We start from the raw sequence: 14,679 nt of genomic DNA, 5'->3' as shown, positions 1-14,679 counted from the left end.
GAATGTAAAGTACAAATTTTTGTTTGAAATTGAGTTTCAATCATCTCATAAAAGTTTTTTAAAATGTCTTTCACCTCAGATTTTTTTGACATTAAATAAACCCAAGACAGGCGAGTATGATCGTCAATGAAAGTAATAAACCATCTTCTTCCACTATGAGTACTGATTTTAGAAGGACCCCAAACATCACTGTGAATTAAGTAAAATGGTTTGAAAGCTTTATAAGGTTTTGGAAAATATGTGGAACGATGATTTTTTGCTAAAAAACAACTTTCACAATTAAAAGATGATCAATCAATTCCCTTAAATAACTTTGGAAACAGATATTTTAAATAGAAAAAACTGGGATGTCCTAGTCTACGATGCCAAAGCATAATTTGTTCCCTAACAGAAAGAGAACTAATACTACTAAGACCCTGAGTTATTTTATTACTAAAGGTACCTTCATCAAAGTAGTAGAGACCATCAATCATCCTACTGCAGCCAATTATCATCTCCGAGTTCTGATCCTGAAAAATACAATGGGATTCAAAGAAAGTAACACGACAGTTAGAATCTTTAGAAAGTTGGTTGACAGATAAAAGATTACATGCTAATTTTGGAACATGAAGGACAGACTGTAACGAAATTGTCTCAGTCAATTTAATGGTTCCTTTGCCTGCAACAGAAGAAAAACTGCCATCTGGAATTCTAACTTTTTCATTGGAATATGAAGGAAGGTATGATTCAAAGAGATTAGAAGAACTTGTCATATGATCAGAAGCTCCAGAATCTATAATCCATGGAGATGAGTTACTACACGAGAAAGCCTTAGAATAAATATCTGTTTCTGTCAAGGATACACATGAGTTATTAGAAGGTAAATTGGAGAATAGCAATTTTAGGATTTGATGAATTTGCTCTATACTTGAGTCACCACGACTATCACCAAACATTTCTCTACCATTGTCAGTTGAGATTTGGACCATTTTAAATAAACAACTTGTCATGAACAACTTTGCCTGAACAAAAACTGACAACAGAATCACACCACCAGATAGTAATTAACCAAATCAAATCAGGCCACAAATTGATATTAGAAAGGAGATAACCATAACCAGGAGAGTCGAACCAAGTCAGAATAAGTTATGGCAGATGAACCAACTCGAGCCAATTTGAACCAAAGCCCTGAACAATGCAATACTTAGAAAATCTCTGACAGACAGGATTGACGGGGATTACAGAGGCGGCGGTGAGATATGCGAGCAGAAGAGGTCGATGTGAGCAGAAGATGGCGACCGACAAGAGTGCTGGCGGATCGAAGACGGCGAGGATGTGCGCCAGGCAGAGATGGGCGATCGCGAATACCAGACGAAGGGACGCGGAGGTCGACTGATGAGGGGTCACGGCGCGGTGGATCTGTGCGGATGACGGAGACCAGCGAACTACAGGTTGCGTCGCGGATGGGAGTAGCGGCGGATCTGTGCGGATGTCACCGGTGCAGATCGACGGTGAGGACGACGGATCGACGGCAACAGTTGCGTTGCCGTGGGGAGTTCGTCGGAGGTAGACTTACCGGAAGGAGGAATGGATGCCGGCTAGGATTTTGATTGACAGCTAGGGTTTTGATTGACAGCTAGGGTTTTGATTGACAGCTAGGGTTTTGATTGACGGCTAGGGTTTTAAAATTAGGGTTTGGTATTTTTGATGATGGCTAGGGTTTTGAGAGTTAGGGTTTACTTCCTAAGCTCTGATACCATGTTAATTTGAGAGAGTAAAAAATATACTCCATGATTCAAACATGTAACTTAGGTCTTCTTATATAGGAGAATGACCTACTACAAACAAGGAAAGTAATAAACACCATAAAGACTGAATATCAACAATAAAGACTAAATATTGACAACTAATATTGACAACTAATATTTACACAAATATTGATAAATCCAACAGATTTCATGATTTTTCATCTTATTGCTATTTATTTATTCACTAATAAGTGAATGACAAGCTAAAGGACAACCTTTGCACAGCATTATTTTTTGCTAATTTTAACCATGGTGCACAATGGAAACTAAGGGAGGAAATTTTGAAGTAGAGTAGAATATTTTGATTTTTAAAAAAAGGTTCATCAAACACTTTGAATACAACTTCTCTTGTTTAAATCATTGAGTTGGTGCCCAATGGCAACAAAGCAAGCCCTTGACAGGCTTGGATTCCAAGAAGGCAACCTACAATGATTACTAAAGAGAAAAATCTGAATCTTTATTAATATTATCTTAATCATATGAGCTTCTTATAATACAATTACAAATGTATGTAATCTAACTACAACTACTTAAGAGCAAATCTAATCTTCAAAGAGGAACATGATAATATTATTAAACCTAGTGGTAAAAAACTATACAGGAGAGATAAAAAGGCATATCTGTACACAATTAGATTAAAAAATTAACTGGTTATGTGGGAGAGGTAGAACTATCAGTTCAAGATGGCATTAAATAATGTCTTTTTCCTATTAAAATATAAAAAAAAATTGAAGCTGCATTTACCATGAAGTTATCTGGCCTTCTTCATATTGTTGGTTTATTATTAGTAATTCTAGTCTTTTGTTGATTATTATCTTTGAATTGATCGTATTAGAAATTATCAAGCATGGTTGAGGATTGGATTTCTCAAGCAAATGCAAGACAGCGGAGAGGAAGAGCTGGACGTGTGAGACCTGGTACTTGCTTTTGTTTATACACACGTCACAGATACGAAAAGCTGATGCGCCCCTTTCAGGTACTTGTCTGTAGCAAAGTTTGCTTTTAAAATTTAGTCATTGCTGTTATGAAACTTATGCTCCTCTGTATGTCTTGTACTTTGACGGGCTCTTTCTTAATGATCTTAGGTCCCTGAGATGCTCCGGATGCCCTTGGTGGAGTTATGTTTACAGATTAAGCTACTTTCTCTGGGTTACATAAGGCCGTTTTTATCGAAGGTGATTATTCCGTACCTCTTACTCCTTCGACGATATTGTCTTTTTTTTCTTTTCCTTTTTTAATATCTGTGTGTCCGGGCCAGCTTACGTGCACCTCGACTATTCACGGGCCAACCGTCTGACCCTACTACATTTGGTTGACAAGGAAACTCGGAGGATATAAAATCCTAGGTTGTAGGATATTGTCTATTTTATAGTGCTCAAATATTTTCTCTTTCAGGCTTTGGAGCCTCCTCGAGAAGAGGCGATGGCATCAGCAATATCATTATTATATGAGGTACAATTATCTTTATGGCCATTAATTATCTCTCCTTGTAATGAACTTTTTTTAGGGTTTTTTTTTCTTTTCTTTTTGGTGCATCTCCTATAGGTTTTGGATTCAAACCAACATTGACAACCGACCTGTCGGTTTTGAAAGTTTCTGCAACATCGACCAACCAACTATACGATCAGTTGGTCGGTTTTAGTTGAAACCAACACGAGATGAAGATGCAAGTGAGACAGAGAGAAAGAACCTTGAGAGATGGAGAGAAAAAGAAAAATAACAACAAAAAAAACTTCTTGAGATTAAAAGAAAGTGAAGCTTCCTTGAACTTCATCTTCTTTTCGGAAAGAACTAATATTGAACAACAAAAATAAAGAAGATGAAGAGACAGAGACAGAGAGATGAAAATGAAGATGAAGAGGAAGAGACGAGGGAAAGAGAGATGAAGAGGAAGAGGAATGGGAGAAAGAACTCTAGGAAGAAAGAAAGGGAAATGGAGACAAAGAGAAAAAGTACAAAAAAAAAAAAGAAGGGAAAAGAAAGGTCACAGAAAATAGAGAGAAGAAATAAAAATTAAAAAAATAATAGTTATACTACCTTGAGAAAACCAGCGTGGCTGTATTCTCGAACTTTGCAAACTGCATTGAGTCTGCTGTATTCTTTTTTTTTTTTAATAATGTACTTAAAGTCAGTCAGTTTGATCGGAAAAAGTTTCCTACCAAAACCGGCCAAACAATTTTCAGTTTTTAATGTTATAAACCGACACCGATCGGACCGTTTATGTCGTATCGGTTTTTAGATTATTTTGCTCACCCCTAATCTCCTATATAACCAAGTGCATATCTTTTTTCTGATGTTTACGTAATTTCTATTGCACGATGTATTCAATTCACATTTCATAATAAGAAGCGGGATTCCAGTTCATTGATGATGAGATGAAATGTACACGAATAGGGAGAGGAACCTCCTGGTCTTGGAGTTACATAAGTATTCTCCAATTGGAAACAATATTGAAAGGGAATAAGTGCAAAAATGTTTGAAATTATTGATGTAAGGGAAACCTTAAAAAAAAACTGTAAATTTTCAAAGTGCATCTACATTCCTTGTGATATTTAAAACAACACTTCTATTTCCTTCTAACCAATATTCTCAAATAATAGCATTGCCTTGAATTAAGCCACAGAATCCAGCCCATATTATGAGCCTAAAATAAACTGCCAAACGCTATGCATGAGAATGATTTTTCTGGGGAATGCCACATCAGAGATATTTGGTGTACCTTTTTTCTGAACTTGTTTTGAATCACTTTGTTCATGCATTACCATGCACAAATATGATTTTCCCCCTTATTGAGCATTACATAATATATATGTGGAGAAGAATGATATCTTGTGCTCCCAATCGTCTAATTTTTAGGTTGGGGCTCTTGAAGGCAATGAAGAATTGACTCCTCTTGGACAACATTTGGCAAAATTACCTGTTGATGTATTGATTGGGAAGGTATGCATTCAATAATTTATCTTGTCCTAGAATATATGAATAATATTGAGAAAAGAAGAAAGAACACTTCTTGGATATTAAATTTACCGTAACTCATCTGCTTAAGCTTTAGGGCTTGGCGAAATTTCCTGTTGATGTATTACTCTATAATGCTTGTATGTATGGTCTTACGTCTGAAGTTATTTTTTCAAAATGTTATCACTTTCTTTGTGTAATATTGATGTTCTACGCTCATGACTCATAATTTTAGGTTCTCTCTTATTTAATAATGGGAATTTAGAGAGAGCCTTGACATCAATGAACTGCTGGAAGTGTATCAGCTGGAATAAGTTTAGGAGGTTGTACATCCAACTTGTACGAAGTAACTTGTAAAAGCACACTGTTAATTTTCCTTCCTGTTTTGTTTTCTCTTTCTCTATTATACCCGTCTCTGTGTATGCTGATGCATGTCCTTGTTGAAGCGTATATCGTTCACAGCATGAAAGTTGGGCTTGGCTCACTGTTATCTATTCTTTATGACTGCAGATGATGCTATATGGTGGAATTTTTGGTTGCCTGTCTTCAATTCTCTCAATTTCAGCATTTCTGAGCTACAAGTCTCCATTTATTTATCCAAAAGATGAGGTCCTATTGTCTATAGTTACTGGATTCCTTAATGTTCTCCTAACTTGTCTGTTCAACTATCAACATTAACAAAAAAAATCCGCTAAATAAATACTAGTGTTTCAATATTTTCCAGAGGCAGAATGTTGAACGAGCTAAATTGGCTCTTTTGTCTGATGAGGTAAATGGTTCGGGTGATTCATGTGGCAATGACAAGCAATCAGACCACCTGATTATGGTGACTGCATACAAAAAATGGGAAAAAATTTTGCATCAGGTTAGTTATCTCGTAGTCTACCTCTTAGTTTGAACTCTCATGCCAACTCTCCTCATTGGACCTCTACTTCATAGTACATTGAGGAAGCTAAAGTTTAGAATAAAAATTCATTTTCTTTTGTGCTTGGTGAGTGGTTGGTGACTCGAATGAGTCAATTACTACAGGAAATTGTTGATAATTCTTTTGTGTTGTTCATTCTGAATGATACAACCCTAATTTATAAGCTAGGGGGTAAATCTTAGCAGGTTTCCAGGCTGTTTCCTAATTTTTGAGGCTATGAGTCAAATACAGATTTCCTGCGGTTCTTGAATTGGTATTTCCACATAGATTGATGTTATCTCATGATATTTTGATTCTTGCAGAAAGGATCCAAGGCTGCTGTGCAGTTCTGCAAATCATACTTCTTAAGCAGTTCGGTGATGTACATGATAAGGTACAATCTCTCACGTATGATATTTGACAATAACTTGAATCAGGTTGGTTGAACTGCAAACGTGCTAATGGTTTTCATCTTCATCTTCATCTTCTAAGGAATTATATAATATGCATCTTATCATTAGAGATTTTCTTTTATGATGGAATATTTGTCGATATTGAGAGGTGTGCATATAGGTTATGTTCAACCTTTATTCAGTTCATCAAGGGTCCGGTGCTTCATTGTCAAACTTCTCCCAAGTGCCTTTCCTTTTCAAGTATTACAATTTTTACTGGTCACGAACAGGAGATAAATAGATGGGAGAAGTTAATAGTTTTGGTTTTATAACAAACTGAATATGATTCAAAGGAAAAATATGCAGACGTTTATGGAGTTACAAAAAGGATCTCCAATTGGTCACAAAGTTCTGAGAGTAATTTCAATTGTATTTAGATCTGAGAGATGTTATCTCATAGCCAGTCGATTTCTACAAAAGCATTGTACTAATCCAAAGCACCTCCTTATGAGAGCTTAAATGCTGCCCATTAGCCTCACCACTTGTCTCCAAAATTGTGGCTCGAGTGCTTTCTTCAAGACTTAAAACGGTCCTTCCATCCACCATCTCGGAACAACAATCAGCTTTTGTGGAAGGACGACAAATCCTTGATGCTTCCCTCATTGCCAATGAAATTGTAGAAGAATGGAAACGGAAGAAACAAAGTGATTATCAAACTTGATATAGAGAAGGCTTTTGACAAAGTGGATTGGGACTTCCTCGACGATATCCTTTGTGCAAAAGGTTTTGGATCTACATGGAGAAAATGGATTAAAGGATGCATATCAAATACCAATTTCTCTATCATCATCAATGAGAGACCAAGAGGTAAAATCCAAGCAACTCGAGGCCTTAGGCAAGGTGACCCTCTCTCACCTTTTCTCTTCATTTTAGTGGTTGATTGTCTTAGTCGCCTCCTCACTCAAGCTGCTGATTCGGGATCAATAAAGGGCTTCTCTTTGGGAACCGAACTTCTTCACATCTACCACCTCCAATTTGCCGATGACACTCTTCTCTTCTCCATTGATGAGGATGAAGCCATCAATAATATTTTTCAGATTATTAAGACCTTCGAGGACGCATCGGGTTTAAACATAAACCTTACCAAATTGGAGATCCTCGGCCTTAATATCGAAGAGGATCGGCTCAATACTATTGCTGCTTCATATGGTTGTAAGGTTGGATCTTGGCCAAACTCATACTTGGGTCTCCCTCTTAATGCATCTCCTAACACCGTTGCTTTTTGGGCCCCTGTTACTGAGAAAATTGAAAGGCGACTACATTTATGGCATCACTCCATCACTAAAGGGGGTCGACACACGCTGATTCAAGCTACTCTTTCTAACCTTCCTACTTACTATCTCTCTCTTTTTGCCATGCCTAACAGGGTTGCTAAAGACATTGAGAAGCTTCACAGAAACTTTCTTTGGAGGGGGGTAATGATTCATCATCGATGCACCTCGTCAAATGGGAGAAAGTCTTGAGTCCTATTGAACAAGGAGGTCTCGGTCTACACTGCTTGAAAGACAAGAATCGTGCTCTCCTTGCTAAATGGATTTGGCGCTTTAGATTCGAAAAACATGCCCTTTGGAGAAGAGTCATTGTGGCAAAATATACAGCTGAAGCTTTCAACACCAAACCTGGATCAAAATCTATTTTTCTGGCCCATGGTCCTTGGAGGAATATCTACAAGCAGAGGTATCTCATTTTTGACAGAATATCCTCCAAGGTGAGAAATGGAGCATCTACTTCTTTCTGGCTTGATCCTTGGCTGTTTGATCCCCCATTGGCCTCAACCTTCCCCCGCCTCTTCTCCCTATCTCTTCGGAAATCAGCTTCTGTCAAAGAAATTTGGAAACCCATCTTCAATTTCTGGGACATAGGCTACAGACGTTTTTTAAAGGAGGAGGAAATTACAGATTGGGCAACTCTATACCATCATTTGGTTTCCACCTCTCTCCATGAAGGTGATGACTCATGGGTTTGGCCATTAGACAGGAATGGATCCTTTTCTATCAAGACTCTTCTCACTGACATGGCTCCAAAGAGATCCCTCTTGCACTCAACTCTTGCCAAAGCCATTTGGCAAGAAAACTACCCCAAAAAAACCAAGTTTTTCATATGGGAGCTCACTCACAGGGGCATCAACACCTCAGATAAGCTACAACGAAAATTACCCTTCATGGTTCTCTCACCACATTGGTGTATTCTATGCAAAAAAGAGGGGGAATCGCCCTCCCACCTTTTTCGCACATGCTCCCTAGCCATGGACTTTTGGAATTTGATTCTCCATGCATTTGACTGGTCTACCGCCCTCCCTTTTGACATACAAGATTTACTGTCTTTAGTTCTTGTGGGTCACCCTTTCAAGAAAGCTAAAGAGATTATGTGGAAGCACTTCATTCGAGCTTTTCTTTGGATTTTTTGAAAGGAACCATCTACTATTCCTGGACAAAAATCTGCCTTTCATCACCCTTTTCGATAACATTACTTTTCATGCTATGTCTTGGTGTAGATCAACACACTATTTTCATTCTTATAGTTTAAGCTCTTTATTATCCAATTGGAGAAGTTTTCTGTAACTCCTTTGGTTTTTGGTGGGATTACCCCTCTCTTTGTAATTTCGTCCATCAATGAAATTGTTTCTTATCAAAAAAGGAAAAGCATGATGAGCAGCTTAATTGCACGGAACCCAGGCCAGATAGGCTTCCAGTGAATATTATAAATTTATAACATGGTAGATGTTTAAATGGAATATACTATTGCATAGCAGATATCATTTAGTACTTCTAAAAATAACATATATTTGCTTGCCAAACCTACTGCATCTCCATTTGAACGAGCAATAATGCACTAATCAGTATTTGGCTATTTGCAGTCAACATCTAGTTGTTTGATAATTTCTCTGTTCAATTTTTTTTTTTCTTTTTTTCTCATGTTTCCACATTATTTTCAGGGACATGAGGGTACAGTTTGGGACATTGTTAGCAGACATTGGGCTTGTTGATCTTCCTAAAAAGTCTAGTGTAAGTTATTTAGGTTACCTCCACAATTGCAGAAGTTTACCAAGAAATTGTGTGCAAGAACCTCTTAAATCAAACAAAACAAAACGTGAGAATGGACTTTCACAAAAACATGATCGTTGTCTCTCAACAAATTATGGAGAACCAGGAATTGGATTCACATAATGCGGGGCAAAATTGTTTCCTTAACCCAAATGTCCTGACTCGGCAATAGTAAACTGGTGAATGCATTGACCCGTACTACCGTGCACATTTCTTCTTTACCTTTCACAGAATATCATTGTGGCTGTTTTTCATTAACTTCTTCCAATTTGTCATGTAAAAATGCAAATTTGACACCAAGCTGATATACATCCAACTTCAATTTGAGCTCCTAAAGCAAGAACAATTCTTATAATCTTAATGAGTGCAATTGGTGTAAAAGTCTCATTAGAGTCTACTTCAAACTGTTGGGGGTAGCCTTTTGGGACCAATCATACTTTGGTTTTGAATGTAGCCATCTTCCTTGTATCAAGTTATGCACGTCCATGTTAAGCCAACTACTTTCCCTGGAGTCAAATCTTGAAGCTTCCATGTTTCTATTTATTCAATAGTAGCAATTCTTTATCCATTGCTTTAATCCATACTTCTTTTAACATCTTCAAAATTCTTATGTTCACAAACAGACAAAGCAATGTCACGTGAAGTACCATATTTGGTGAGGAACATATTTTCCTTTGGATAGCTCATGGTACAAAATTTTTTAGACTCTGTAGTTTGAAGAAAATAACAATTTAAGAGAATGTTTCTTCTATCAAGGGCTGAGCAGAAGCTGAAACAAAAAATGATATGCATGACCTACCAATACAATAATAGAGTTCTGGCACCTTCTGTGCATTCCTCGTCCGGCAAACTCCTTAAAAAAAATCCTCTTATAGAAACCTCTCCGACAATTTACCTGGAAGAGAACTGATGAAATCATCCTGAATCTGGATAGAATGATTCATCTTAAAGCCTAGCATAAGTATCATAGTGCTACAAGGAAATATCTTGACCCCCAGGGATACTTGTTGAATTCAAATAATATTTTACCATTAAATGACCTTTTTTGAACTGATACTATTAAATGAATTTGTCTAACATTTCTGTACTTCTTATTGCCTTAACACTTCAAAGCATTATAATCTTAAAGTTCAGAATAGTTACCCTCTTTTTGATTGCTAAAACACTACTGAGGTTTTTCATTGAACAGAACAGGAAAATGGAGGCTATTACTTATTGCTTCTTTTTTGTTGTGGTTAAATGCTAGAGTGGCATATTGTAAGCTGAAACAGTCATATATTTAATCATCGAGGATGAGTGTCAAAATTTCATACTTCAGCAGTTTCAAGTATTCTCTTCTGAGAATAAAATATTCTTCTTGTCTCAGTTTGATAGAAAAAGGAAGGAGGACCTTGATGGCTGGTTTTCAGATTCATCCCAACCATTCAATGTAAATTCAGATCATCCATCCATTGTAAAGGTAACTATTTTATGTCTTTCTGTTGAGATATCCGTAAATGAATTAAATTTACCCAACCCATCAGCTTAAGCTTTTGGGTTGAGTGGTGGTTTATTCATCCTTAAGATGGTGTCAGAGCGGGAGGTCCTGTGTTCAAATCCCTGCATTGTTGTTTCCTCCCCATTTATATTGATTTTCACTTGTTGGGTCTTGATGTTATTTTCCAAACCCACAAGTGAGGGGGAGTGTTGAGATATCTATAAATGAATTAAATTTATCCAACCCATCAGCTTAAGCTTTTGGGTTGAGTGGTGGTTTATTCATCCTAAGACTTTCGATAGGTTTTCTCTTTTGAAATGATTAAAAATTCCTTCCTTACTGGACTTTAAGGATGGTCATAGTTTATATCTGTACTTCTTGGTAAGCTTTGTATGTTCTGCATAAAAAATATTACTGATTTGTTTACTTTGATCATAGAAAGTATTAAAAGTAGTACAATTTTTTATATGGAATGGTGCCTTTTCTGGAAGTTTACATGCAAAACTTGATCTTGCTTTTTCAACTTTTTAAACTGTGCCCAGTATAAAATCAAATGTCATCTTGATGATCATTAAACAAAGTATTGCTTATGCAAAGGATAGTTTCTTCGCCACCATGTTATACTTAACGTACCTAAGGGTAAAGATACAGAATGGATTTCCCTTTCTGAACCATCTAGTTTTGTGTTAACTTCCTAGAAACTACTGTCCATTGTAATAATGTAGACTTCTTTTTTGTTGATTAATTAACACAGTATGTTTTAAATATATTATGTTCAACCTTGAGAATAAAGAACCTCTATAGATTAAAAAATATAGATAGTCTAAATACTCTTGCAGGCAGTATTATGTGCAGGACTATATCCCAACATAGCTGCTGGCGAAGAAGGAATCACTGAAGCAGCTCTTAGTAGCCTTGGACGATCCTCTGGTTCTGCAACTACAGCTCGTCCAGTCTTGTACGATGGAAGAAGAGAAGTACATATACACCCTTCTTCTGTCAACAGTAACCTAAAAGCATTTCAGTATCCCTTCCTTACGTTCCTTGAAAAGGTTTGTGACCCTTTTTCAATTTATTCCTCCTACAACCCAGTATTAATAATTTTTCTGTTTTCTTATATACAGAGATATAAATATGTATGGAATATAATTCTGTGTACACTATAGTTCAAAAACTTGACAAAGTCTAACATCTCTCTCACAAGCCATGTCCATCTCCGTATCTAACAATCAGAAAACGTGAAGAAGTACCAAAAAAAATCATGAAATACTGGGTTAATTTATTGGAAAATTGTGATTGGCTGGAGGGTTGAGGGGAGGAACCACTGAAAGTGGCATTGTGAGGACGGGAGGGGTGGTTGCATTATGAAAGGAGTATGCAATAATATCAAAGCTTGTTTTCTTAACTATGTTCCATGTTTAGAAATAATTGGTAGGTTAAGTGATAAAATTGTGCACCTTTAAAAGAAACATTGAACATTTCCATGATTAATTGAATAATAGTAATTTCTTCTCTGGCCATGACTGTTACCTGTATAAAAAAATTTGCAGGTAGAAACCAATAAAGTCTTTATCCGAGATGCTACTGTTGTTTCTCCCTACTCCATCTTATTATTTGGTGGGTCCATTAACATTCAGCATCAGGTATCGCTTCCTATTTACCTTTTTCTTTGTTCTTGCAGCAGTTAGATTCATTGTAAACTAATGTAGTGGGGAAAATGCAGAAGTACGTTGTTGACTAAGTTGTACGCAACTTAACCGTGACCTTTTTCTGCTTAGACATAGTAAATTTTACAGCATACTCTATTTGCCAATTTCCGAGTATTTAAGAAAAGATGTTTCCTGGTACTGCCACTGCAATGCCACATATTCCATGATCTCATGACTGAGGAATTGAAAAGACTACTTTTATTGGAACCAGAACTGAAATGGAAATTAACAGAAAATAGTATTATTATAAGAAGTTAATTACAATAATCTCAAGTCCTTCAAGAGGCACGGGCTCTCCCGCAAACTGTTTCCGGAAGGCCACAGTTTGAACCAAAGTTGTCTGATAATGAGCCTTTAAGATTGCTATTGAATGAGTTTAAAAATCTCGTTGGACCGACCGCTGGTTTACCTTTTTCAGTCGATATGTGACATCAAATTGACTTCATATTAGGTTCTACACTCTCCCTAAATTTGCCTCATTATCAGTCAAGTCCTACGGAATGCTCGACTCTTCATGATCAAGTCCAAGAGTTATCAACTTAATGTGACATTCAGTCAAGCGTTTGTCATATGGCTGTCCTAACCCTCATAATCCCAAAAAAGGAAGGGTCTTGTTGCATTTTCACTGATAACATGCAATTATGTCACAGTTATGTATTTATTTCCTGATCCTCCTGCCTAATCATGCAGAACCCAAGTATTTCCAAAACTTATCTCACTAGTGTCTACCATCATAGTAGAATCTGTTTAGGGATGAGGGAGAGATAAGTGTTGAAGAAACCGACATGTGAAGGTTCATCTGAATGATTGGCAATACCTTTTGTTTCCTCTAATGCATAAAATACTTATGCGATTAATAAATTAGGTCCTAAAGATTTCCTTTAATCCTTTGGTTGCGGTTGATTTGATAGCATAGTGTATAGTAGATTTGCAGGTGATTACTTATCTCATTTGTGGCAAGTGTTTGCTTTTTTACGAGATATTAACCTTTAGTATCATCCAAAAATTGTAATACCCCTTGACTCGTGTTCTTCTGGTTTCATACTTTGTTGCATCAGAGTGGCATCGTCATTATAGATGGATGGCTGAAATTGACTGCACCGGCCCAAATTGCTGTACTCTTTAAAGAACTGAGATTGACCCTCCATTCTATTCTGAAGGATCTGATTAGAAGACCAGAGGTACCTTCAATCTTATCTGTGCGCTCTTATCTTCATATGAGTTGATTAAACTTCATGACTCTGGTTCTGCTTCTCAAGTCATACTCGTGTTTTATTCCATATTGAAGCTTTCTGGATTTCTCTTAGTATAACTCATTCAGAAAGCACAATAAAAATTGTCATGCAGAGAAATTTAGTCACTACCACGACCTTACTTGAACAGGTTCTATTCTATAGGTTGTACAATTGTTTCCTTGAGTTCTAAGAAATTTAGTCACTACCTTCACTTTTAAGTTTTAGACCATCTAAGATCTAAATAAAGTAAATTTTACAAACAGCGGTTCTTGTACATAATGGCACAAAATGGAAAGAGACGGTCAAGAAGTAGAAAAATTATTCAATATGATAATGTTTTACTTTGAATGCTACATGTTATATTTTGATTAGTCAATACTGAAGCTCTTAGCAGCCACCTTAGCAATTAACAAGTTTTCTTATTCTGTTTTTTGCTTTCTACATCTACTGCTACATGAAATCTATTTTCTTCTAGTAGAAATATTATCTTTATTTTTCTTTTTCTTTTTTGCCTTTGCAGACTTCTATTATTGTCAATAATGCAGTTCTGAAGTCGATAGTTCGTTTGTTGTTAGAAGAAGACAAACCCCTAACATAGCGTAGCAACATTCAAGTAATTCTACCTATAATAGCTGAATCAAGATGAGTGGTACCATGCTAGTGAAATATAATGGATTGCTTCATAAGGCAGATGAGGAACCAGTTAATTTTATAGGGTTGATCATCACTTCCACTTTCTATATATGAAGTTGTTGATGTTGAAACTAAATTTAGAAGAGGGAATTTTTCTTATCATCAATTATCATGTATTTGTATTATGTATTATTACATGTTTCTATTCATTGGGTTGCCAATGAAATTTTTTTCTATGAGATAATATTAGTTTTTTATCATGTCTGATTCTTTTTAGTACAATTAGTGGCGGGAAACTTCAACCTTCAACTTTTAGCGAGGTAATTCTTTGACCAATTGAACTATCGTGATGTTTGTGATTTTGAAAATGGTAAGATATTACTTGAGTTTTATTCCGGACCTAATAATGTAGATTTCATGAAAGGTTTCGAACCAATTTAAGAACAAAAACTACAAGCCCTAAGACATTGAAAATGAGCACAA

At 36.4% G+C, this 14,679-nt stretch overlaps 1 protein-coding gene across 3 annotated transcripts in view; it reads left to right on the top strand.

Moving 5' to 3' along the window:
- The window catches only part of LOC111008194 (DExH-box ATP-dependent RNA helicase DExH7, chloroplastic), a 41,539-nt gene extending 27,083 nt beyond the window's left edge, over positions 1-14,456 (top strand). For 2 of the 3 annotated variants that reach the window (XM_022280804.2, XM_088119081.1), the window contains 13 exons: positions 2,623-2,763; positions 2,873-2,962; positions 3,183-3,239; positions 4,644-4,727; positions 5,253-5,351; positions 5,467-5,607; positions 5,970-6,040; positions 9,034-9,103; positions 10,509-10,601; positions 11,459-11,671; positions 12,170-12,262; positions 13,387-13,509; positions 14,084-14,456. In XM_022280804.2, coding sequence (XP_022136496.1) covers positions 2,623-2,763; positions 2,873-2,962; positions 3,183-3,239; positions 4,644-4,727; positions 5,253-5,351; positions 5,467-5,607; positions 5,970-6,040; positions 9,034-9,103; positions 10,509-10,601; positions 11,459-11,671; positions 12,170-12,262; positions 13,387-13,509; positions 14,084-14,161 — 1,353 coding nt within the window. In that variant the 3' untranslated portion in view covers positions 14,162-14,456. Of the gene's footprint in view, positions 1-2,622; positions 2,764-2,872; positions 2,963-3,182; positions 3,240-4,643; positions 4,728-5,252; positions 5,352-5,466; positions 5,608-5,969; positions 6,041-9,033; positions 9,104-10,508; positions 10,602-11,458; positions 11,672-12,169; positions 12,263-13,386; positions 13,510-14,083 lie in introns of those variants that run through there. The other variant, XM_022280805.2, reaches the window with a different exon arrangement.
- Positions 14,457-14,679: the final 223 nt, after the last annotated feature.

Source organism: Momordica charantia (assembly GCF_013281855.1).
Source record: "Momordica charantia cultivar OHB3-1 chromosome 10 unlocalized genomic scaffold, Mcharantia_2.0 BLBB01000010.1, whole genome shotgun sequence".
Taxonomy (NCBI): Eukaryota; Viridiplantae; Streptophyta; class Magnoliopsida; order Cucurbitales; family Cucurbitaceae; genus Momordica; species Momordica charantia.
This window is presented reverse-complemented; position numbering and strand designations above follow the sequence as displayed.